The sequence below is a fragment of the Cavia porcellus genome, unplaced genomic scaffold (genome assembly GCF_034190915.1).
Source record: "Cavia porcellus strain 051 isolate PalLab524CR breed Dunkin Hartley unplaced genomic scaffold, mCavPor4.1 scaffold_29, whole genome shotgun sequence".
Lineage (NCBI taxonomy): Eukaryota > Metazoa > Chordata > Mammalia > Rodentia > Caviidae > Cavia > Cavia porcellus.
In genome coordinates, this window is record NW_026947512.1 from 17,476,984 (window position 1) to 17,503,639 (window position 26,656).

At 39.9% G+C, this 26,656-nt stretch overlaps 1 protein-coding gene across 2 annotated transcripts; it reads right to left on the minus strand.

Annotated features, from left to right (window-relative positions):
* Nucleotides 1–4: 4 nt before the first annotated feature.
* Nucleotides 5–12,364, minus strand: LOC101787735 (apolipoprotein R-like). 2 transcript variants are annotated; one of them, XM_063239734.1, is made up of 5 exons: nt 12,077–12,364; nt 4,995–5,138; nt 2,004–2,174; nt 1,118–1,293; nt 5–287 (listed from the first exon to the last, which is right to left on the minus strand). In XM_063239734.1, exons 2-5 carry the CDS (start codon nt 5,077–5,079, stop codon nt 132–134), a joined length of 588 nt encoding a protein of 195 aa, XP_063095804.1. In that variant the 5' UTR covers nt 5,080–5,138; nt 12,077–12,364; the 3' UTR covers nt 5–131. The 2 variants fall into 2 exon arrangements, with proteins under 2 accessions (XP_063095804.1, XP_005006017.2); XM_005005960.4 differs by lacking the exon at nt 12,077–12,364 and having other exon boundaries at nt 4,995–5,237.
* Between the last annotated feature and the right edge of the window lie 14,292 nt (nt 12,365–26,656).

Sequence of the window (26,656 nt, forward strand, 5' to 3'; positions counted from 1 at the left end):
AAAGTTGTTTATTTCAATAAACATTTATTGCAATAAATGTTTAAATAGAGCTGGTAAACTGAGGTTTCCTCTCAGCTATACAGAAAAGCAAATCTTTGCTTCATCTTCCTAGGAAAAGAGCTGTAGTATATTTAAATGACTTTCCCCCTGTCTCTCTCTCGCTCCAGTTTTTCAATCTCCAGAGAAAGTTTATATAATTCCAGGGCCACCTTTGAGTCCCTTGGACTTGGGAGACACTGTAAGAGACTTTTTCCTGCTTGGACAATATTGTGATCTTCAGGAACTTGCTGAAAAAGAAAACCAAAATGATGATTTTAGAAAGCTTTCCCATTTCCTGTAAAGGGTCAAGCATCTTTTGGGATGAAGTATTTTTTCAAGAGCCTAATCCATAATCTGTTTGTAGGTTTTCATCAGATTTAGGTCAAGCACAGAGGGAGTCTAAGCTTACAAGGATGCTAAATGTGTGAAAGGACAATGGCTCTGTCAGATCTACTCACTGACGAGAATTGAAACAAAAGCTAACCAGATACTAGGGTCAGAGCCAGGATATCTTGTTAATAAAATCTGCTGCCCACCTGGGCTGTCTGTATGTGAAACAAAGAGGTACAATAAGAACAGTACCTACAAACAGTACATTGGCCCGAATGACTGAGGTGATACTTTAGGACATTATTTTTCTCCTTTTACGAACCACCTGATCTGTATTTTGTTTTAAGGTATTGTCACAATTTAGATCTAAAATGTTCCTCAGGATTCTCATGTGGTTGGATCACAGCAGGAGTTGTATCATCAATAATATAATCGATTGATAAGTTCATAGCTGAATGTTCCCTTAGGAGTCGGGGCCTGATTAGAGATGGGTGCGTGGGGGCATGTTCTAAGCTTCCTCTTTCTCTCTCTGCTTCCTGTTGCTAAGGGTTGCTATACCTTTCCTTCTGCAATGTCCCTTGCTATTCTGTTTCTGTCCTGGAGCCAGCCAACCACAAACTGAAGCTGTGAGTCAAAATAAACTTCTCCTCCTTTAAACTGCAGGTGTCTGGAATTTTGTCCCCAAATGGAAAAGCAGGCTAAGATAAGTGTCGAATGACAGAAAATTCATTGACTGAGTGTTACTCACCCTTTCACAGCTGGGCACAGCTGGGCTCCAAGATTTGTCCTCCAAGCAGGAGATCCTCTGGGAGCCAACCATCCTATAGCCAGGGTCACACTGGATGGTGACAGTTTCAGGGCTGATATACTGCTCCTTCTCCACAGACAGCCTTCCATTTGGTATCTTTGGCTTTAGGCACAAAGCTGTAAGTAGAATATATTACCTTATTATCTTATTCATCTCAAAGAAAGGACATTTTGACACTGATAACAAAAGGAATAAGAAATATTGTTGAAATCTACTTTTCTTTTTACACTGCTCCTGCCACCGTGGTGCTATTACCACTATCCCCACTGTCAGTGTTTGCTTATGTGCTGAGCATGCTACAGACGTTACTTCATGAAGCCTCAGCTGCCCTTTGAGAAAGGCATGGACATGCTGATTAGAGAGATGAGGAAACAGGCATGGAGAAGCTAGATACCTCACCACAAATCACACACAGTACTTCGAAGGGGTAGAGCAAGAGTGTGCACTAATTCCAGAGTCTGAGCTCTTTATTTATATATAGGACTTCTGCCTCGATTTTCTTCTGTATAGAACAAAAGCAGTGCCAGTAATTTAGGTTCTGAAATTGTTGAGTGTGAAAAGATATAAACAATGTTCTTACGAACATTTTTGCATAGTCTGCCATAACAGCCGGGTGACCAATAGAGAAGTCAACTTTCTTCTGAAAGGTAGCGGAGTATATAAGAACCCAGAGGTACTGTTTCTAGGGTACTGGGAAGAACACCATGGCCAACCATGGGCCAAGCATGAACTGGGGAGACTCTGCTCCAGCTGGATAGACCCTTCTTTCTTTGAGTTACGTCTGAGCTGCTCGGCAGTGCTATTGTACTTGAGGAGCCGAGGTTACCTTGACACTGAGGAGCTGGTGGTGACCACCCAAAAAACCCGCAGGAGATTATGGCTGCTCCCACCAGAGCATATCCTTCATTGCATTCGTACTGCACTTGGGTAGTGAACACCAGGTATCCGGTGAGGTATGCGTAGTTCCCATGTGGAATCTCAGGGGGAGAGCTGCAACCTTGGAAACAGAAAGTGAGAACTTTGTCTTATAATACCGAGAATTGGGCCCAGAGCCTTCACACTGAGTTACACCCCCAGCCTTTTAAAAATTTTTAATCATTAGATAGGGTCTCATTGAGTTGCTGAATTTCTCAGCTTGGGCTCAGACCTTTGGTCCTTTCACCTCAGCCTAGTAAGGTGCTGATATTATGGGCTGGAATCATTGATCTAGCTAAGAATTTTTTCGGACTCATTAAGGAATGTTAGCTTTCCATCACTGTAATAAAATGCTTGAGCTAGTTAACTGAGAAAGGGAAATGGTTTATTGTGGCTCACAGTTTCTGAGGCTCCAGTTCATGAGCAGGTGAAGCCATTGCTGTCAGATCCATAGGGAGTAGCACATCACTGGCAGTGTGTGTTGTGGCAAAATCATTCACATTATGACTCAGAAGTGAAAGAGGGGGGAGCCTGGGAGTCTCACAGTTCCCATCAAGGGTGCCCTTGGTGACAGGAAGACTTCTTGCTGAGGCCCACCCTTAAGTCTCCAACACCTTCCACCGGTGCCATCTGGAGACCAAGGCTTTCACACATGGATCTGTGGGGATGTTCAAGGTTCCTAGCACAAGGAGATTTACTAGCTGATATTTCTTCTTCCCCATTACTCTTATTACTCGTGAAACAACACAGCACAATTCACAAAGTAAAGGTGCCACCTCTCAGGCAGAAACAACAAAGGAATAAGGGTTTATATGCATGTATTTACAGAAGGTACAATTGGTCACTATATGTAGAACTATTTTTTTCAGTACTTCTAAATATTTAACTCTGTGTGTGTGCTTGTGATGGTGTGTCAGGCAATGCTTTAAACACCATAAAAAATTTCATGTAATCTCCTCCCAAACAATTCCATAAAGTAACTATTATTGTTCTCATTTTATAAATAGAAAGACAGGAACACAGAGAGGTGAGGCAGCTTGCCCATGGTCAGACAGCATGTGAGAAGAATCAGTGCAGTTTGTTGTACAGAGGCCACGCCCTGCACAGCGCACCAGGGTAAGAGGAGGTGCTCTGGTGGGCTAAGAAGGACCTTTCAATATCAAGTTTAATATCGGTGGAAGAGGAGTCTTCTACTCGAGAAATGTGTGATATGGAGGAATTGCCCTGCAAAAGCCTTTAAGGGCTGTGCAAGCCCAGAACACCCAAGCAATTTTCTCCCACTAACTCCAAGAATTGCACTTGTTTTTAAATCTTTTACAAAAGAGAGTCATTGGGAAATTTTGCTTTACATGCTTGATAATACAATTTACTTACCAATTGCAAAAATAAAACTTTGTATTTGTGTAATATTTTATGGCTTACAAAGAACTTTCATGCACAGTTCCTTATAACTTTAATTCTAGTTGATTTTTCCAGAATTTGAGGCAATAATCATTTTATATTTCATTTACAGATTGTAAAGGGTGAAAAAATTAGCAAACATAGCAGGAGATAAAAAAAACTCACTTAAAAAAGAAGGAATTATAAGCATTTTCATATTTAGATGTGATGAAGTTCTTTAGAATTATTCTTATCTGTTTATTAGAGTAAATCCCAAGTATTTTTCCAGACCAAGATCTTTTCCCTCTAGAAATGGTAATTGCATATATCTAAAAATATTAAAATCTTTAAAAATATTTCATAGTAAAACTTTGTCATTATTAAAATGGAAACTAATAATTTATTGTTACTCATAAAACATTTAACTTGTTAATAAATGATTGACTGTAGCAACAAATGTAAAAAAAATTCAACACCTCTGACCATTACAGAGATGCAAATTAAAACAATGCAAAGATTCTGACTTACTCCACAAAGAATAGCAATCATCAAGAAACCAAAAATCCAAATTCTGGCTTCAGTGAAAAAAGAAACCTTCTGCACTGTTGGTAGGAATGTAAACTAGTGAAGCCATTATGGAAATCATTGTGGAGATTTCTCAAAGAACTGCAATGAGAAATCTCATATGACCCAGCTGTCTCCCTTCTAGGAATCTTCCCCAAAGAGTTTAAGACATCATACTATAGCAATACATGCACAACAATGCTTACAATAGCACAATTCATAATAGCAAAATCCGGGAAACAGCCTACATACCCATCAACAGATGACTGGATAAAGAAAGTGTGGTATCTCTATATAATGGAATACTACTCAGCTATAAAGAATGATAGATTTGAGACATTTGCAGGAAAATAGATGCACCTGGAAAATATAATGTTGGGCAAAATAAACCAGACACATAGGTTTAAATACCATATGATATTTCTCACTTGAGTGAAGTAAAGTATAAACAAACAGGAGAATGAGACAAGGAGATGAATTTTTGTAACAGGGATGTGGTCCAAGGGAAAAAGCGGGAAGGCTGAGGAGGGGGGGAAGGGGAATTGAGTAGAACAAAGATTTGTCATGCACAGGAACCCAATGGCCTCAGTTAGTATAACCTTATATACCATAGTATCAGTCAGGATTAATGATATCAAAAAGAATGAAAAATGGGATTGGGGAATTGAAGGGGAGAGCAAAGGGATTAGAAAAATAAGCTGTGGTCTGTGCACATAACCACTCCTGAAGATGACTATAAATTGCATGAACTGCAAACACATGCTAAAAAATAAAAATGTAAAATTTTTAAAAATAAATGACAATTTAATAAAACAATGTATCACACCTCCCACAATATAGTATAAATCATGATTTGACCACAGATTCAAAATGTCTGATACAGAATAAAGAGACTACCTGACCTTGCCTTCCTGCAGGCTATCCTGGGGCCCTGTGCTCTCAAGACCATTTTACTTACCTTGTAAGTTGGAGGGGCACAGGAGTAAGGTCAGAGCCCCCAAGAGGCTCAGAGATGGGCACCTGCTCCCCGATGTGAGCCCCATGGCACCTGTGGACCATGCACCACCAGAAGTTCAGAGGTTGCAGCTCTGCCTTGAAATACCTTGAGGGAAGAGAGAACTTGTGGAAACAACAGTCAAACCAGAGGGCAGCTGCACAGCAATCTACAACAGCTAAGCCTGGGAGAAACCGGGTCAAGAGTGAGGCTGAATTAGGAAGAAGATTAGGGGAAGAGGCCAGAACTGGGGTTTCCAGAATCACTTGAGCCAAAGGACCTTTGAAATCTCAAGAATTCTAGTATGAAGAATCTATGTCAGGAACAAGCAACCTTGTGGAGCTCTGGGGGCCTTTCCAGGGTAGCCCTCATCTGCTCATGGCAGCAGTGGACAAAGAAATAAAAATAATTCACCTGTGAGTGCTAAAACAAGGACATGGGTTCAAAGTGGGCAGTCTCAGTCATCCTGAAAGCACCCTCAAGCAAGTTAGAGCCGAGTCTGCTTTGGGAATCTGGACATTACAGTGGGAGAGGAAGGTACTCCTGAGAGGCACTTCTATTCAGAAAACCTGTGACTTTTAAAAGGATGGCCTTGACAAAGAAAACAAAAAATGGTGGGAAAAGTTAAGCTTCCTTCCCAAAGTCCTAAAGCCTAGCGGGAAAAGAAATATGAGAAACTCCAAAGTACCGATAGGCATGACGAGCTGATAAGATAGTACCTGAATGGGAGGTTCCTTTTTGTCACACCTGATTTCCCCCACTCATTTAGTGAATCAGACTTTGGTGCCATTCTCATCTGTTAAGAGAGAACAATAGTTTCTGAAGCACTAGGACACTTTCTCCAGCACACAGAGGATCAGATGGGAGTGGCGAGCCAAGAGGAGAGGAAGGGTCCACAAGACTGTCCCTAAGACTGTGCGGTATTCAGTCAACTACATGGTATATCCAGCCTTGTATTACTCTCTGCAAGTGAAGGAATGAAAGAGAAGCTCTCTCTCATAGGAAGTGATACTGAGAGATATGCTGATGCTTCCTAAAAGAAGATGAGTTAGGGGAAATATCTACAAATGACCTTCCCATTCAGGTCACCCACCAAGTGTATTACAAGAGGTCAAAAATCAAAGTGCTTAGCTGCAATTTATGAGAAATAACTGGGTAGATTATTATGCAACATGGACTGTAACATGATTAAATTTCAACCTTCTGAAGAGAACGAAAATAGATTCACCATGATTTGCTTAATTTTAGAAAAAGAACTCAAGAAAATCAAGTAAGAAGCAGTTTAAAACATTCACTAGAAGAGTAGTTTGACTCATTCCTTTTACTTGTTCAGCACTGACTTAAGATCTAAGAGTTTTCCATCAGCGATCTCCTTTAGTTGTAAAACTCAGCTGAATTGCTCAATTCAAGAAGCCTACTCATGCTCCATGCTATTGACTGACTTTGCTGGGAGCTCTCTCTGGAGCAGGTCAGGGATACCAGCCTGTATTATTTACCACCCTTTGTTTTAAAACAAATGATTCATCCACACCATTGTAGTCCGTATCCTGAGGCCATTCACATGACCTTCTGAGCCCACACAACCAGAGAAATAAAACACAAGCAGAATGACAGGACCACAAGACCAAGGATTTATTTCAACAGGACCTGTGTGCAGCACAAGGAGGTTGAGTACACCAGAGGGAGCCCGCCAAGACTAACACAGAAAATGCCCCAGAGAGTTTTGCTCAGATAGCAGTAGTGGGCCTGTGATTGGTTCAAATTTAGGCCTATGACTGGTTCTAATTCAGGCTTGCTGATTGGCCCAAGTACAGGCCTGTGATTAGTCCAAATGGGTGCATTACTCCAGGACAGCTATATCTATCACTGCAGTGATTCTGGGGGTGAGGGTGGCAGTGGTATGATTGGAGCTGTTTGATTGACAGCTGCTGTGTTTTTGAGAAAAATGGCAAGAGCTGAAACCCAGAAATATTCAGGATTTCTGGCTGTGCTTGTCACAGCTGTTGGAGTTTGGGGAGTTTGGGATGTTAGGAATGGAGACAACCATGCCCTCCCTGATTTAGGCACTTTAGAGTGATTCCCTGATACTTCAGTCCGGAGCAGTGGAGCTGGGAGGGGGTGTCACGGCTGCAAACTTCTCCTCCTGTTGGACAGGCTAGGACAGCAGCCAGGAAGCAACCTCAGGGGGATGGCAGGAGGACACCCAGGGACGGGGCAAGTTGTCCTAGAGCAGCTGGGGAGGAACACGTCCGCTGTTGGCCAACCACCCTCCTCCCTTCCACTGTCAAAGACTGAATGAGGCTGTTGCTTTCATCTGTCTCATAACCACTCTATGGCTTTTAAAATCTCAGTTCCAAAAATAAAGTTAAATAATACTTGTCCATGACTACAGATAATAAGTGGCTGTGCCAGAATCTAGACCAGAGGGTGTGTTCCACTGAAATCCAGTGCATTTTAATTTTGTAACTAACTGCCAAGGGGAAATAGGTGAGTAGATAGAGACAAGGGAGTTAAGGAAATGGGGTTGGTATCTAGAAAGCAAATAGTGCTACCTCCTTCCTTCCAGTCATCACAAAAGGACAAAGCGGAAGTCCTGAATGAATGAACACTGATACTGATACAAGCCCTGGATGCCATACAAAAATCCTTTATTTTATTTATGCTCATGGCTTTTCTGAATGTCAGCAGTTCTATTTTACTGCTGAGAAGTCTATGAATTGACCAAAGTACATTTAACGAGGTCCCATTTATCAACTGTTTCTTATGTGTATAGTTTCAGTTATAGTTTTCTACTTTATGTGTAATTTTTGGATCTTGTAGATTTTTCTCCTGGTTTAAAAATAAATTTTGTCTTATTTTTAAATTTCACATTTAATTAAAGGACTTATTTTGAGTTAATTTTGGTATAAAAAATGAGTTTTAGATCAGTATTCATTTTTTTCCTTGGAGCTGTCCAGTTGCTCTACCACTATTTGTCAAAAAAGCTATCTTTCATAATATATTAGTTGAACTTATTTGGGTATAGGTGTATTTTTATGTGTCTAGCATGAGCTAGTCATTGAATGAATATTTAGCCTCTGCTATGAGGTGAGCAGAGTTGCAAGGAATATTATGTTCCTGAAAGGAAATGGAAATTCCAGTACTCATGGAGCTTATTGTCTAGTGAAGAATACAAATATAAAAAAACAGAATGAAAAGTCAATATACAGCATAAAATCAGGAAGAGAAGATGATGAAAAGAAACAATGCACTCAACGGACTGGAAAGTAGTGCATGAGGTGCCAGGAGCAGGGTACCCGATAAGGTAGATCAGGAAGAACTGTTAGAATAAATGATTCTTAAGTAAAGACTTGGCATAAGTAAGAGGGTGGGCATTGAAAAGAGCCAAATTTAAACTTTCTCTGAAGATTGAATTTAATGTCTTATAAGTGCAAAAGACTGAACATGAACAAGAAGACAGAATTCCATTTTCTGTAAGTTTCCAGTCCTACCATCTGAATGACAGCAATTATAAACTCTGAGGAACAAAGGGAAGAAAACAGCAAAGATCTTCCTTGAAGGAACTATAGAGTGAATAATTTCACATGTATTTTAGAGAAGTCATCACTCATAGGAGAATAGAGCAACATACATAGAGTTGTCTATTTGTTCTGCCTTTTTGCTTAAAGAAAGATACAAGTGGGTATGGTGCAGTGCCTTTCTTATTGTGGGCACAAAATACCTGACACCACAAGTTAAAGGAGGAAAATTTCCTTTGTCTCACAGTTTGTAGAGGTTTCCATCTACAGTCAGCTGGATCTGAGACAGGCATTAGGCAGAGAGGCATAAAGAAACAGTTCAAACAGTTCTTGACATATCGGGCAGGAAGCAGCAGGCATCAAGCGGGTAGGAAGGTTAAATACTTCCAGGCCACACATCTGGTGACCCTCCTCCTCCCACAAGGCTTCAGCTTCCAACACTGCACCCAGCTATAAGCCCATTCATGGACTAATCAAGTACCACACACCCACGATCCAGTCACTTCCCTAAAGCCCCACCTGTGAACTCAGGAGCCATTGAGAGGACATCCAGGTACAAACCCTAACACATGGGTGGCCTAAAATTCTGAAAGTGAGAGACTTTCTGGATTGAGGAATAATGACAACCACTGGAAAATGAAAGAGAATCTAGAAATTAAGGAGCCAGGAAAAATGGGAAATCATATCATCTAATTCAGTTAATACTCTGTTGCTAGCAGAACAACTGAAAATGGATCATTCACAAAGACAAGAGCTTTTACACAGCACAATCCTTGGGGCTGGAATGTCCAACATGAAGCTGGTAAGGGCCACATTCCCCATCAACTCCTGATGGAAAATGGGAGGGGAAAAGGCCATGTTGGAGAAGACAAAATGCAAGGAATAATCTTACTTTATCATGAGGTGTCCTCATGGTAACTAATCTGCACAGGAGAGTGAGCCCTTATTCTTGAAAGATGGTATTCACCCTTTTATAAGAATGGGTCGCTCACCACCCAAGCACCTCCTGAAGTTGTCACCACTCCTCAATATCAATACAGTGGGACCAACACTCAACATATGTTTTGGTGGGAACAAATTATATCTTAAAAGAAAAGAAAATCAAGATGACCCACATATTGGAATTAGCACACAAGTGTTTTTAAACAGTTATTAGAAGTGGATAAGTGTATGCTCTTAATAATGAATAGACAGATAAAAAAAAATCAATAGAAAAAAGCAACAAAAGAATGTTCCAAGGTTACATGTTGATAAGATTTTGGCACGATGGACAGACAAAGAAAGGAGAAAAGAGGCCTTTATTGCGGGCATGGAAGGGCTGCAGAAGAGATGTAGGCATCCTCAGAAGTGGAAGTACTTTTATCAGGTCAGGCTGGAGGAAGGGCTTGGCAGGTAGACAAAATGATACATCAATGGCTGACTTGAAGGAGCATCTGCATGTGCAAAACAGGAAACAGGAAGATTTACTGGGGGTGGGGGTGGAGCACTTCAGTGGTTGTGGAGTCAGGGTTGGAGAGGGCTCAGTGCATGTGCAAAAGGGAGAATGAGAAATTTACTCCCGGAACTAGAAGGATAGAAGTTACTCTTGGAGAGATAAGTTGCTTCTCTGAGCCTGGTACCGAGTTGGGCTGATGTCATGTTAGAGACCGCTAAACTTCAGGCTGGCAGAATCTACTATTTCCATATTTTTGATTTATGGGTGAACAGGGGTGGCGGTCATTTTAGACTGCTTTTTGCTGGGGAGGGGCTTCCTGGTGGGGCTGTTGCTGTTGTCAGGATGATGGGTTAGGCCCAGGAAGGAGCTGGTGCCAGGGGTCTCATCCAGGACAAGGAACTCTCTGGTGGTGAAGATGCATATCATGGATTGAAGAAGTCTTGAAAAAAGTTTTAAAAGTCAGTTGTCTATAAGTAAAAATATGATGAGTAGTATGAGAGGTCGCATTAAAGGGAGGAGATAGGGGCTCAGTCCCTCAGAAAAGTCCATATGGAAAAGTCTTGTCTTTAATGTTTCTGGAGACAGTCTCAAATGTCTACTTAAGGAAAGAAGAAATGGAGATCTGTGGTGTGGGGAGTCCAGGTGTGGGGAGTCCAGGCATACAGAGGGAGAGACAATATTAGCAAGAGTACTTAGGAATGAGATTCTAAAGGACTTCAAATGAAATATGAGGCCTGAGGGGGAACCCATTCTGTTATAAAAGACATATCTCTATTTTGCCTAAGGAGTATTGGTAAAAGGAGATGTTTTTGATGATCATGTCTGAAGTGATGTTTTTGTTAGTGGTTATAGTTATGTCTCATGTTTGTGTGGAAGGGTAAAGCTGATGGTACAGGAAATGAAGAGTAACAAATGTATTGATGGCCATGTAATAAATCATTGCAAGGGTTTTGTTATCAGTTTTGGAGATGGTGGAGGTGAAGGTGGGAGCCTTGTCGGAGCTCATATAAAGGGTTGGGAGAGGCTTGGTTTGAGTTGGGGTTATTTGTTGTGTATCATATTACTGGAGAATTTTGGTTTGAACTTGATATTTTAAGTTGGGATGTATGTGGCAAAGAGGAATACTGAGTTTGATAATTGTGGAGTAGATTATCAGTAAAGTTATGTGTCCTAGAAGGAGAATGAGAAGGAATAGTAGGAGAGAGAGTAAGATTGAGGGCTTTATTTTAGGCAATGTGAGGTGTTTGAGTCTAAAGGTATAGAGAAATAGAAAAGTTTTTCTTTTGTAAGGAGAGATTATCCAAAGTATGGCAGTGAAGATGAGAACGAGTTTGTCCATGTAAAGGCAAAGAAATCTTGGCAATCGGGGTGTAAGGGAATAGTGAAAAATGTATATTTAAGGTCTAATACAGAAAAGTAAGAGGCACATGGAGGAATATGAGACAGTACAGTGTAAGGGTTTGGCATTCACTGGGTGAATTGGCATTACCACATTGTTAATAGCTCTGAGATCTTAGACTAGATAGGAGCCACTGGATTTGAGGACAGGGAGAATAGTGGTGTTGTAAGGTGAGTAAGTGACGTTTAGAAACCCATTAGTTAACAAGCAGCAGATTATAGCTCTGAGCCTCCATTGATATTTAGGGGTTACTGGGTATTGGGGAACACAAGGGAAAACTCAGGAGTGTTTGAGGTGAGTTAGCACTGAAATAATATGGGTGGTACGAGTGGGACGGGAGGTGACCCAGACTGGAAGGTTGATGAGGGAGGAGGGCAGAGAAGGGGCTGACTCAGCAGGGCCTGATGGTTAGGTTTGGGTTATGAGAGCCATGGAGAGACAGAGAGTATCAGAGAGATTGAGATTTTGGAGATGGTCTCTGCCTAAAAGAGGTACAGGACAGATTGGGATAACAAGACAATGATGTGTAAAGAAAAGAATTTAGAATCTGCAAGGAGTAGGTCCTGTCTGGAGAGGTCATGTAGGTTGGCTATCAACTCCAACAGCAGAGACTGTAGACCAGGAACATCAGCTTGAAAGCTCAAGAAGATAATATAGGTAGCCTCTATGTCAAAAAGAAAAGAGAGGCTTTTACCTGAGCTGTCCAGTGAGACTCGGAGCACTGGGAGATTCCTCAATGGCCTCCAATCCTCTTCAGATGCTGATGCCGAGCAGATCAGCCAGTGATGATCCATGTGGCGGCAGTGTCCTATCCTGTGAGGGCAGGAAGGCGATGACTTACCAGCTCTCTGGCCCTCTTGGTTGCAAATGGAATGAGTTCCCAGTTGTGGCCATGGGCCACGGCAGGCTCATCCAGTGTTCTTTTTCTGCCACATTTGAAGCACAGTGGGAGCTCGGGATTTTAGATTTTTTTGTCTGTGTTTTATTTTGAACCCCAAGTGCTGCTGCTATTGCCTAAGCAGCCAGAAATTGGCCTTGGAGTTTAGCCTGAAATGCAATCTTTTTAAGGTCGTCCTGGAACGCGACCTTTTTAAAGGTGGCCCTGTTTTTATTGCTTTTCTCTATTGTTGAAGACACAGAAAGCCATCTCTAAACCTATCTCTCTGAGGGGAATGAGGGCCAAGGTCTGACTTTTTGAACTGAGTCTGAATGTCTGGAGCTGCTTGGGAAATAAAACAGGAGTTTAGTTTTTTTGAGGGGACACAGTGGAAGTGAGAAGAACATAAATATCTCTGTAGGTAGGATTGAGTGATGAATTTAAACTCTTTGATGTAATGGTCAGCAGTAAAGGACATTAAATGCTGGGAGATATGGGAAAGACTGGAACAGGAAAAAGGGACATGAATGTGGATGATACTTTGGGTGACTGTTATCTCACAAGGGGGAAGGAAAGGTTGCGGTGAGAACCATGTCAAAGGTGCGTGGGGTAGAGATAATGAGACAGAATGTGGGAAGGTTGCCAGATGGTGGTGGGTGGAAGAGTGCGATCCGGTGGGGGGGGGGCGTGGAGAAAATGATGATGGTGGAATGCACGAGGAGCAGGAAGGGGAAGGGGTGATGGGGTGAGGAGAAGATGGTGATGGAGGAATGGACGAGGAGGTGGGTGGTGAAGGAAAAGATAACAGCATTAGTGGAGAACAAGAAGAGTTTTGTGGGTATCGTAGGGGGGCAAGAATGGAGGGCATATTGTCTGTAAGGTAGGTGAGATTGTCAGGTAAGAGTTTTGGCAGTGTGGAGCAAACCAAAAGTATTTGGGCGGCCCCACATGCCTGAATGAGGGAAGGGGGCCCCTGAGAGCAAGAAAGTCCTGAAGATATAGAATCTGACCATTTGCTCTTGTGGTAGCAAAAAGTATCTAAGTCATGGAAGGAGGTGGCTATTATCAATCTTATAATGAGGCCAAGCCATCTGGTAGTAAAACACTAATTTGTGGGCTACCAGGTGTCTCTCAGACCAAGAGTGTTTACTCAGAGCTCAGAGGTTACAGAGTAAGCAGCTGTCTCAACAGGCACCGAAGCGGAGTGTCCTTTGCTGGTCAGAAGTGGTCTTGCCCTTTGTGACCAAACTGGAGGTGAGTCAAAGGGCTAAAAGCCAAGTCACACTTTGAAAAGGAATATGAGTGTGAGAGAAAGAGATAGCCAACATCTATGCCCAGCAGTCACCCCTGATGGGACAAGATGGGGGTGCCCCAAAGGGCGAGGTCTGATAGGACATGGGGGAGTCCCGACACCAGCCTGTGGTTTAGAGTCAGGAACATGCAATGAGGAGTGGCTCATCGGTTTCTCCTTCGTTTTCCCTTCCTTCTTTTCTCCTTTCCTCTATCTGAGTTGTTCTTCATTTTGAGCACTTTATTTCCCTTTTATGATATTTTTTGCAGATTTTATATCTGACTTATGTTTTTGGTTTCTTACACTAGGGAGACAATACAGTATTTACACGTGAGTGTGATTTATGTCACTTATAAGTATGGTCTCTAGTTGCATCCATTTACCTATAAAAGCCTCACGTTTATCCTTCTTTATAGCTGAGTAGTACTTCACTGTATAAAAATACCACATTTTATGACGTTTTTTAATTCTTGCAGAAAAATGCCCAAAGGGGGACAGCTGGTTCAAATGGGACTTCTAATCCTACCTTTAGACTGTCCACATTGATTTTCACAGTAGTTGCACCAGTCTGCACTCCCACCAACAGAGGAGAAGGGATCCTTTTCCTCCACAGCTCCATCAGCGTTTGTTATTGGTTGATTTCTTGGTAGCAGCCATTTTTCTCGAGATACAATCCCAGTGTTGTTTTAATTTACATTTCTCAAATAACCAATGTTGAACATTTTTGATATATTAATTGCCATTAGTATACTTCATCTGAGAAGTGTGTATTCATTTCAGAACCCCATTTTTGGAGTGGGTCTTTGAATTTTGGGGGTCTGAGTTTTTTCAGTTCCTTATATAGAAGTCATTTGTCTGAGGGACAATTGGCTAAAATTTTTTCCCAGTCTGTGGGCTTTCTTTTCACTCTGTTGGTGATTTCTTTTGCTGTGAAAAACCATTTTTGTTTGTTTGTTTTGGTACCAGGAATCAAATTAAGGACCTTGTGCTTTCCAGGAAGGTGCTGTGCCACTGAGCTATATCCCTGACTGAAAAAACTTTTTAGTAAGATGAGTTTAAGTAGTTGATTCTTTGAGATACTTCCCATGCAGTTTGGGTTTTATTCATGAAGTCTCTACCTAACCATATATCGTCAATATTTCTACCTACTATCTTTTCCAATAGATTTAGTGTTTATGTTTTAATATTTAGATTTTGATTGATTTGGACTTTAGTGCATGGTGATAGATGTGGGTCTAGTATTAGTCTTCAGTATGTGGAAGGTTTTTTCTAGCACCATTTATTAAAAAGACTATCTTCCAGTTAACTTGTTGGGCCCTTTTGTAGTTGTGTCTGCATCTTCTAATCTGTTTCTTTGACCATCAGGTCTGTTATTTTGCCAATATCATGCTGATTTCATCACAATAACTTTGTAATATAATTTTAAGTCAGGGATTGTGATTTCTTCTGCCTTGCTTTTGTTGCCCAGGATTGCTTTTGCTATTCTAGGTCTCTTCTGGTTGCAAAGAATTTTAGGAATGCTTTCTTTAGAAATGTGAGGTATGTTAATGGTAATTTGATTGGGATTGCATTAAATGTGTATAACAATTTTGGGAGTATGGCCATTTTCAAATGTTAGCTCTCCCTATCCATGAGCAAGAGATAGCTTTCCATTTTCTCATATCCTTACTAATCTCTTTTTTTAGAGTACTGTAATTTTTAATATATAGAACTCTTATTTCCTTTGTTAGATTGATTCCTGTATTTCATTTATTTGGATGCTGTTGTGAAAATGTGTGCTTTCCCTAATTTCTCACTCACAGTGAGTTTTGTTTCTTGTGTACAGGAACGCTATTGATTTTTGAGTGTTGACTTTGTATCCAGCTATTGAACTTGTTTATTAATTCTAGAAGTCTTTTGGTAGAGTTTTTGGGGTCTTCTATGTGGAGTATCATGTCATTTGCAAATAATGACAATTTAAGTTCTTCTTTTCCTCTCCTTATTAATTTTATTTCTCTATCTTGTCTAATTTCTCTGGCTAATGCTTGCAAAACTATGTTGAATAAGAGTTATAAAAATTCTGAATAATCCAATATCAGTTAATGAAATTTAAAACATAACTAAAAATTTACCAACAAAGAAAGTCCCAGGTTCTGGGCTCTTTCAATTTTTGCCCATTCAGTATGATGTTGGTTGTTGGTCATAGATGGCTTTTATCAGGTTGAGGTAAAGACTATTTCAATTTTCTGTAAGGTCTTTATCATGAATGAGTGTTGAGTTTCATCAAAAGCTCTTTCTGCATCTATTGAGATGATCATGTTATTTTTGTCTTTGGCTCTGTTGATGTGATACATTATATTTATTGATTTGGGTATATCAAACCATTCCTGCATTCCTGGAATGAATCCCACTTGGTCATGGTGTATATCATCATGGTGTGTAATGACTTGCTGTGTTCTGTTTGCCAGTTATTTTATTGAGGATTTTTACATCTATCTTCATTAGTGAGATTGGCCTATAGTATTTGTTTGTTTGTTTGTATCTTTCTCTGGTTTGGGTATCAAGGTAATATTTGCCTCCAGAAATGAATTAGGGAGAATTGCTTTCCTTTCAATTTCATTAAAGAGTTTGTGGAGTATTTACATTAAATGTTCTCTAAATTTCTTGTAAAACTCAGTTGTGAATACATCAGAACCTGAAATTTTTTTTCATAAGTTTTTAGTTATGTTTTTAATTTCATTAACTGATATTAGGTTATTCAGAATTTTTAAATCTTCTTGATATAAAAATTAAATAACACCCTCCTGAACAACCACTAGGCCACAAGTTACACTAAACAAGAAATTAAATAATATCTACAATCAAAGGAAAATACAAATATCACTTTCCAGAACCTGTGGGATGCAATGAAAGCAGTTTTAAGAGGAAACTTTACAGTGGTGAATTCTCACATCAGAAAAATAGAACAAGCACAAATAAAAACAGAAAAAGAAGAGCAAGACAAATCCAATTAGATCATTCTCTCCTCTTAATTTTTTCCCCTAACAAGTGTGTAGTGACCTTCTTTATTTCTCTTTTTCATTCTTCGTTTGAAACCCACATAGTCTGAAAACTGAATAGCTACTCCTACTTTTTTCTGGGTTCCTATTGCATGATATATTGTTTTTCACCCTTTGACTTTTAATCTGTGAGTTTCTTTTTTATTTAAATGTGTTTCTTATATACAGTATAATGTTGGTTCTTGTTTCTTGATCCATTCTGCCAGTCTGTGTCTTTTGATTGATGAACTGATGGTTGCAACTGCTATGTATTGGCTTCTCTTTATCATGGTATTTTCCTGCTGTCCATTCCCTGCTTTTTCCTTCATTCTTTGCTTGCACAGCCTAGTGGTTTCTTTCTATTGTTGTTCTTTGAATTGTGGTCATTTTAATTTCTCATCTAGAATACCTTTCAGTACCCTTTGTAGTATTGGTTTGATGGTTGTGAATTTCATCAGTTTTTCTTTGGCATGAAAATCTCCTATTTTTCCTATAACTTTGCAAGATAGTTTTGCTGGGTACATCAATGTGGGTGATAAATTGTTTCCTTTTAGGATTTGAAATACTTCACACCAAGCTCTTCTTGACTTCAGGATTTGTGTTGAAAAGTCTGCTGTGATTCTGATGGGCTCTCCTTTATAGGTAATCTGTTTCTTTTTTCTAACAGTTTTTAATATTGCATTCGCTGAATTTCTGATCTTGTTTACTATATGTCTGGGTATAGATTTATTTTGATTATGGCTAATTGGAGTTCTATATGCCTCTCTTACCTGTATTTTAGATTCTTTGCCCTTATTACTTTTCTAGATAGGTTTTTTTGTCATTTGTGTTAATTCCTGCTTTGTCATTGACTCCAGTTAATCTTGTATTATTATTCTTTGTGTTGTCTTGTAGCTGTTGTATTATTATTTTCTGATCTTTCATTATTTTCAAGCACTCTTTCCTTTCTTTATCACTAGTTGTGATCTTATCTTCAAGGTCTGAGCATGTTTCTTCAGTTTCATTCAAGCCATTTCGCCAACTTTCAGTGGAATCTTTTTAAAATTTTATTTAAAGAAAGACTAAACAAAACAGAAAATAGGTAAAAATGATACATACGTTCAGAGAAAAAAATAAACAGTAAGAAATCACTAGGTGATGTTTACATATAGTTGTTTTACAAATAGTTGTTCAAAATACAGAAATGGAACATGTAAAGTGGGAATTCGAACAGCAAGACTGCAAACAGTTCTGTTCAACTGTTCAACAAAAACTTAGTAACATAGTTGTCAATCCTATACACTTAAACATACATGCAGCTATCCATATCTTCATTTATGTTTAGATTAAACAAACTAAAGCAGGTTAAAATCATTCTGAACAAAGAATAATAGTATTACTGGATTTCACACCATCACACTCCAGGATCAGCACTGGGTACTGTAGTGTCTTTTTTAAAAAAATTTTATTTCAAGAAAGACTAAACAAAATAGGTAGAAAATAGGCAGAAATAATACATACTTTCAAAGAAAAAAATAAAAAGTAAGAAATCACTAGTTGATGATTATAAATCATCATCTTACAAATAGTTATTCAAGATACTAAAGTGGAGCATATAAAGTGGGGATTCAAACAGTGAGACTGCAACCAGTTCTGTTCAACTATCCAACAAAAACTTAGAAATATGATTATCAATTCTATACACTTAAATATACATGCAGTTATCCATATCTTCAATTATGTTGAGATTGAATAAACCTAAGCAGGCTAATATCACTCTGAACAAAATAATACTATTACTGGGTTTCACATTATGACACTCCAGGATCAGCACTGGGTAGTTTAGTGTCTCTTTTTCTTCAAAGTATCTATTCATTTCATCATGTGTCATAAGATCAGTTCTCATAAACTGTTTATAGATTCTACACATGCATGAATGTCTATCCTTTCTTCATTAGAGAGAGAAACAAAACAAAGCAAGACAAAACAAAACATATTCTTATAAACACATGAAATGAAAAAATATATAAGACTGTTGTACAAAGAGTTCTCCTTTGGTTCCTGTGTTGTCTCTTGTTATCTCCAATAGAATTGGGTATATCATCAGACATAGTATAATTGAATATATCAGTATATAACAGTATTAATAAAAATACAACTTTGTATATAGTATAGAACTTCAAAAAACCGGCAGTTATCAAACCAGAATGGGTATTGTAGAGTCTTGTCATCTTCAGTGTAGTTGCCTATATTCTCAGATTTGATACTATTAATCATATCAGTTTTGAATAAAATCTTCTCTGCCTCATTTCTGTTATACTCTTTTTTTTTTTTTTTTTTTTTGCCCTCAGTTGTCTGTTTATTTTCTTCATTCTTATTTCTGCTCCATTTGTTGAGGCTTCTCTGCCACTGTTCCTGGAATCCTAGTGCTTTTCTCTCTCTCTAGCATGCCCTGCAGTATTCTCTGTAGAACTGGATTGGTGGTTGCGCATTCCCCTCTTTGTCTTGGAAGCATCTTGTTTCTCCATTGATTTCTAGAGACTGTTTAGCAGGGTATATCAATCTGGGCTGGACTTTATTTTCTTTCAGGGCTTGGAATATTTTGTTCCAGGCTCTTCTTGACTTGAAGGTTTGTGTCAAGAAGTCTGCTGTTATTCTGATGGGCCTTCCTTTATAGGTTATCTGTTTCTTGTCTCTAACAGTTTTTAATATGCTGTTCTTATATTGAATTTCTGGGATCTTGATTATTATATGCCTAGGTGTAGCTCTGTTTTGGTTGTAGCTGGCAGGAGTGGGCATGACTCCCACAGTTCTGCTTGTCTTGCAAACACCTTGTACCCATTAATTTTGAGAGAGATTTTCAGGGTACATCAGTCTGTGCGGGAGGTTATTTTCTTTCAGGGCTTGGACTACTTCACTCCAGGTTCTTCTTGATTTGATAGTTTGTGTTGAGAAGTCTGTCATTATTTTGATGGATTTTCCTTTACAGGTGATCTGCTTCTTTTCTCTGACCGCTTCTAATACTCTGCTCTTGTGGTAAATTCTGGTATCTTAATTAATATATGTCTGGGTGTAGATCTGTTTTGGTTGTAGTTGGCTGGAGTTCTATATGTATCATTTATCTGTATATCATCTTTTTCCTATGCTTGGGAAGTTTTCCTTAATTATTTTTGTGAATAGCATTTGTAGTTCATTTGTGCTTACTCCTGCTTATTCACTCACATTTTTTATTCTTAAGTTATAGATCCTCTTGACAAATTCTAGCCTTTGTATTGTTACTTCCTGATTCCTTCTTATTTTTAAGAGGTCTTTTCTTTCATGATCACACATTGCAGATCTATCTTCGAATTTTGAAAGGCTAACTTTAGTTTCTGTCAGGGTATTTTGCCAGCTTTCAATGGAGTTTTAAATTTCCTGGTAATCTCTTTGGATCTGTTTCATATATTCTAGATTTTGTTTATGTTCTTCACCAAAGGTTTCTCTTCCATTTTTGAGTTCCTCCATTCTTCCATCTGTGTCATATTGAGAGGGGCTTAGCATTTCCTTTATTAATCTTTTTATATCTTGCCTCACTTGGGTTAGAATTTCAGTTTTAAGTTCACCTATGAGGTCACAAAGGTATTTCTTTATGTCTGCTGATGCTGTGGTTAATATTGCATGGTTGCTGCCCTGGATCTCTTCTGTATTACTTCTCCTGGACTTATTTTCTCTGGTATCAGGTTCTGTCCTAGAACCCTGATCTCCCAAATGAGTATACAGTGGAGGTCAAATAAAAAGTGAGAAATTGTGTGATTTGTAGGACTCCAGGAGGGTCAAAACCCTTAAATTAAGCTAGAGGCTTGGAGGGTAAAGACAAAGGATTCTCTGGGTCAGTCCAGTTATAATAGGACCAAGGACACAGGGCAGGGCAAAGAAACTGAGGAAAGTTCAGGCATTGAGCAGAACCTTGGGAGTCACTTCAAGGACATCTCCAAGTAATGAATTAAGTCAATTCAGTAGCACTGCCTTATCATGAAAACATGGTAGAAGTGAGACTGTAGGAGTAATTTTTGCAGCTGTGGTCTCTACCTTGTTAATTGGGGTTGGAGCCATAGTGTCCACGAGGTGGCCTTATCGTGCCCTTTGAGGTATATCTGGCCTCACAGGCCACTACAGGCCTCAGCTTACCAGTGATTCATAGAGGTTCACTTACTATGAATCAGCTCCCGTCGCCAGGCAAGGGACCTAGGCCTAGGACAGACTCACAGATAAACATAGAAAGCCAATTAGTAAAATTTAAATCCTGTTCAGAGCCGCTTTGCTTCATAGTGGTCTCCAATACCCAGAGTTAGTGGCTGGAGGTTTTTTCTTACTTCTTTCTGTTGTCATGTTTCTGGTTTCTTTCAGACAGGGGTATGGTGGAGGACTCAGGCCCTCTCCATACTGCTTATGGTTTTTCTGAAGTGTGCTGGCTGGAGGCTTGCTGCCTTCTCCTGTTTGCTGTTATCTGAGGTGCACACAGGGACTGTGGGCTAAGCGCTCTTCTCTGAGCCAGTCAACTGGTGAGTGCCAGCAACTTAGGCTGTGCTGTGGCAGACGTCACAGGTTCAGGACAGTTTCATCCCTGGCTATTGGGTCCCAACCAGGGGCGTGACTCAGCCCAAGCTAATCCCACCAGTCCTCTTTGGGCCAGGGGTAGCTGACTGATGACCCTGTAGCATGGGCCTCAGGCCTATCCTGTCCAGCTCCAATATGTCCTCTAGCCAGCCACATCCGCCATGGACACAATTTCTAGCACTCACCATGTATTCATGCAGTTCTCCACCTTGGCTCCACTCCAAACTGTGCTGCATCCTCCCGCCAAGTGCCCAGGACTCACCAACTCCCGCCGTTATTGGCAATTGCAGCTTCAACGTGACATGAATCATCCGACTCCAGGGCACACCCAGCACAGTGCGGGACTGGTCTCAATGAGCATGTCCCACTCCAGCCCTCCACCCATGTTTTTCCTTCCTCTTCCCCTTTTTCTTTTTCCTCAGTTTCCTCCTGGGTCATGAGAATCCCTCTCCACATTGTCAAATTCCAGTGTCTGAGCTGTTTTTCCCAGAGAGGCTCTCCACCCAGCTACCTAGCAAGCCGCCATCTTCTTATTGGTCATTTTCTATTTCAAAAAGCTTTTTATTATGTTTCCTGTGACCATTCTTGTGAGCTTTTGTAGTGAGTAGCTATATCACTAAAATCAAGGCCTCTGTAGGAAAAGTCTGTTCTTATGTCTTCTTAGTGTAGGAAATTCTTGGTTTGTGTCTATTCCAACATCCTACCTTTCCAATGAATAAAGAGTGGGTGTGTATGGAGCGGCTCAGAATGGGTGCCGCTGTCCTGCCCCTCCCACCTGAGGGCATTTTGTGTGTGTCAGCTTGCATTTCCCATGATCCTCCCCTTGCCTACAATGTGCATGATGTAAGCACCTTCCCACTTCAGCCTACTTCTCCCATCATCCCCTCTTGTTGACATCACATCCGCTTACCTATGTGCCTACGTATGACTTCCTGCTAGTCTGATAGGCCCACGGCATATGAGGAGATCCAAGCCGGCCCATCCTGTAAGGCCACATCCCCTTTGACTCTATATAAGCCATGTACACTTCCTGAACAAACGAGACTCGATTGGAATCTCATCCTGTCTCCGTCTCTCTTTTCTCTTGCCCACCCCTTCATCCCCGTCCCCTCTCCAGGCGAGGCCTACGGACCGATCCGTGTGCTGGATCAGGGATGTAGGTATCTTTTGCCTCAGTCCCCACCCTTTTGGTGTATGGCTGTGGTGAGATTGTTACCCCAGCACTTCTCAGTATTATTACAGAAGGGAGAACAACTGATTACAACAGATAGGACATCCCAGCTAAAGTAGTAAAATTATTTATAGCAAATAGCATCACTTGTCCACTTTCCCTTTCTGTGAACTTGCCCATTTCATCTATACAGGGAATCAAACAGTATGTGGTATTTTGTAATTAACTTTTTTCCTTTAACCCAATGTGTTCAAGATTCATCTGTGCTGTAGCATGTATCAGTATGGATGAGTGCTTTTTTTTCCTTTTTGTGGTACAGGGGGTGGTATGCTAGTGGGCTGGACAAGGTTCTACCTTGTCCTAAGGTTCTACTGAGCTATGTCCTCAGTACAGTGCTTCCTTTTTTATGGCTATTGTGCTCCATTGTATAAATATGTACATTTGTTTATCCACTCATCAGTTAGGTTTTTCCCTATTTACAAGCTACCGTGAATAAGGCTGTTAGGAACTTTCACATACAAATGTTCTTATGAGCATACACTTTCAATTCTATAGGAGTGAGCTGTTGGGTTGTATGGTACTTTTTGAGGACCCGTGAAACTGTTTTCACAATAACTGTGGTATTTACATTCCCAAAGGCCTTATATGTGTGTTCCAATTTTCCCACAACCTCCCTGAAACTTTTCCATAGAAAAATATAGCTAGCTGGGGATTTAGCTCAGGGGCATAAGAGCCTGCCTGGCAAGTGTGAGGTAGTGAGTTTGATCCCTGGTATAATATATATTCTGGTACCACAATATATATTGTGGTACAATATATATTCTGTGGTACAATATATATATTCACAGAAAGAGAAAGTGGACAAGTGGTGGCCAGCACGTGGGAAGAAGGGGAATGAAAAGCAACTATTACAACTATTAAAGGATCTTGGGTTTCCTTCAGGGTAGAGAAAATGTGCTGAAATTAGATAATGTGATAGTTGCACAAGGGTTTGAATATAAAAGCCCTGATACTGAGGGAAAGAGATAGAATCCTTTCCCCAATAAGGTGAAGAGAAATGGACTTGGGACTTAGTATAAGGAGGAATAGCGTAACAAAAACACAGGAAAGGAGAAAGCTGAGGAAAGAGAGTGTTAGACCAAAAACCCGAGGGCTGGCAGAGTCAGGCTAAGTAACTCAGCCCAAACATATTCCTGGTAGCAGGGGTCTTTTGGGATCATAGCCGTGTAGTGTTCAGTGTGCACATCCAGCCTTAACCAATCTGTCATACAGCTTTAAGTTAACTCTAAAGTTTTAGTGGAATCCACCATGCAACTTCCTTGTGTAAGCATCATTTTCAGGAATTTAAGCACATGTATTTCCTTCAGGATGCGTCACTGATGACAACAGAATTGGAACATCGAAATTCTTTAGAACAAATGGAAGACACTCTAAAGATGCTTGTGTCTCAGCAGCTTCCCCCTGGGGTCAAGACCAGCTCTGTTTCCAGACAGCAGGCAGTAGTTGCCGAAGCAGGAAAGGGACAGTGCTGCTGAACATGCCCAGGGTCCTCTTCAGGAACAACCAAAGGGATATTTCAGACGTCCCCTCTAAGATGGAGCAAAAGCATAGCATTCATTTTAGAAAGCTCCATGTATAAAGGACCATGTCAGCTGGATCTATGAGATCTATGAAAGCAATTGGTCTTCTTACTATGAAATTAAACAGAACTTTCCTTAATGAGCTCACCTAAGGTGAAAGTGCCAATTCTGTAGGTGCTTTGTAAGGAATTAATCCTGACAGAAGTCACATGACCTTTAGCTCAGACTGTGCCCCAGAAGAAGCAATCATTTTAGAATGTGATTGGCTAACCTGAAATGTGTGCCACTTACCCACTCACGTTTGAGTATTTCCAGGTACCAGATTCTCTCTCTGAGAAAGTGACACTTTGAGGAACCAGTCATACCATGGCATAGTGCCAATGGATGGTGACATTTTAATACTCAAAATCCTGACCCTTTTCCACAGATAGCTTTCCATCCTCTGTCTCTGGCTTTAGACACAGCACTCATAGTGAGAACATAATTCACTTCATTCTGTGATTCTCAGACTTTCTAATAATAAAGAATATTGAAGAATGATAAATTATATCTTTTTTTTACCAGTACCAGGGATCAAACTCATGACTGTGCTTATGCCACTGAGCTAAATCCCCAGCCCCGATAAATTATATCTTAAGGCAGAGTTATTCTTTCATTTATTTTATGTTTATAACAATAAGACTACTGTATATCAGTATAAGTACTAATGCCAAACAGTATTGGTATCTCCATTTTGCTAGAGAGAATATTAAGCACAGATAACTGATTGGATTTGTCTAAAGTTGCATAGTTTTTAGGTGCCATAATAATGAATATAAACCTAGATGTTGCAGCCCTAGACTTGGGTTTTCAAAGCCACTGTAAATCAAAAATTTGATCTGCTGATAATCCTAAGAATCTGTTTGCACCCTTGTAACTTTAATATGTCCCTGAGTTACTGATGGTAAGTTAGCTCTTTGAGCTGTTAATGAAGCGGTAAAAAGAAAGGCAGAATAGGACCTTGTTTGTGGGTTGACCAGAAATCTCCCATGAAGTCAATTTCAATATGAGGTGACAGTACATGGGGGCCCCACTGGAGACATTCGATACTTCGGGGATGTTTGGATTTACCCTGTAGAGTCTTCATTCAACCCGAGGTAGGTGCTTCCAATGTTTTGCTAAGTTGTCACTGATATATGGCGTGAAAATTGCTATCTCTATGTCTGAAAGCAGTTTGATATTACACATGGACACTTGAATGATGATAAACGTAGCACTGAGGAGAAATGTGAAGGCCCCTGGCTATTTAGTCAGTGATGAAAGGTTAATTGAAAAATCATTGGAGAAAAGCCTTGACCACTGTAAGAAAAATTGACTTTCCACTATAAGCACATATTTCCTGTATTTGTGCTACTTGTATGCTTTTCTCTGTGTCTCTGTATTTTAATAAACATTTTAAGGAAAAGTCAGTTATCTTTGAATATGCAAGTATGAGTAAATCCAGAATCTCTTTGCAAACACCACCACTCCCAACTACTACACCCTCTACAAAGAATGCATCCAATTATTTTACAAAGCATTAGCAAAGAGACTGTTAAACAGTGATATATTTTGAAATAAGAACTGTAGCCCCTGCTCCAAAAGTATTTCATGAGAAATTTCACTGCAGCTTAATAAATTTAGAGCACTGGGTACTTTGAATAAGCACCATACTAAGGGAAGGTTTCTTTTGCTGGCTAAATCTAAGTTAAACTTGTTTCAAAATTCTTATTTAAGAAAAACAATTACTAGATTGCTCATTAATCCATGAGAATTTACAAAAATCTCTCTTGGCCTTCTTCATGGACTTCACCTTCATCAAGCTGTACTCTTCCATCTGATCTTTCTGTTAGAGAAACCTGTTTACTCCTTGTCTCCTGCTGAGCTATGGACATTCTGATGTCTGTATTTATGTTCTGCCATCTGTCTACTACTGTGCTGTCTGCCCTTACTTACATGGCACCTGCAAAAACTGATAATTCCTGCCTTGAATTTCCTATAAGCCCTTAATAGGACTGATTTACTGAGCATTAACCACTTGAATTTTACATGTTATATTGTTTAGTCCTTACAATAACTTTATGAAGCAATACTGTCATATATTCATTCTGTAGAACACATCCTTGAAGGGGTCAAAAACAATATAAGGCCATGACTTCTAAGTGCCAGTGACTTGAAGGATAGGGATTAAATTTAGGACTATATCAGTTCACTACTTTCTATAATATTATCACTGTTCTGTATATGAACTGTTTGTTAGTTATCTTACATGACATCACTGGATTTTAAAAATATATAAAATGTAAATTCTGAATGAAAAATAATGTTCTTGTTATTTGCAAAATCAACTAATACTCCATAATTAGTGAAGTAGGTAGCTCAGAACCAGATAGAAAACCCTAAACTCTCTCTCAGATCGGACGTTCCAGGTCAGGAACTGAGGACATTTTAGAAGTAGTATTTGGGGAAGTCTTCATTATCCTGTAAACACTACCCCATGACCCCAGATGAGACAAATGTGTAGAGGTCCCTCTCCCTCACATCAAGAAAGAGTACACTGAAAAAGCCTGGGCGGGGCACAATGGACTGGAGTTGGACTTCTGCTAGGGAAATGTAAAATGCAAAGGCTATCTGGTGGCTCTGGTGATTGAGAGGCAATGAAAGATCCCTGCTCTTTTGAGTCTAGCGTGGATTCCTGACTTTATGCAGAACAAATGATAATGAGTACTTCCAGTGGATGAGAAA

Coding starts and splice junctions, on each gene's coding strand:
- LOC101787735 (XM_063239734.1), bottom strand. CDS start 5,079: ATGGGGCTCACATCGGGGAGCAGGTGCCCATCTCTGAGCCTCTTGGGG. Junction 2,175..4,994: donor GTGCCCCTCCAACTTACAAG/GTAAGTAAAATG, acceptor TCTGTTTCCAAG/GTTGCAGCTCTCCCCCTGAG. Junction 288..1,117: donor CTGTGCCCAGCTGTGAAAGG/GTGAGTAACACT, acceptor TTTCTTTTTCAG/CAAGTTCCTGAAGATCACAA.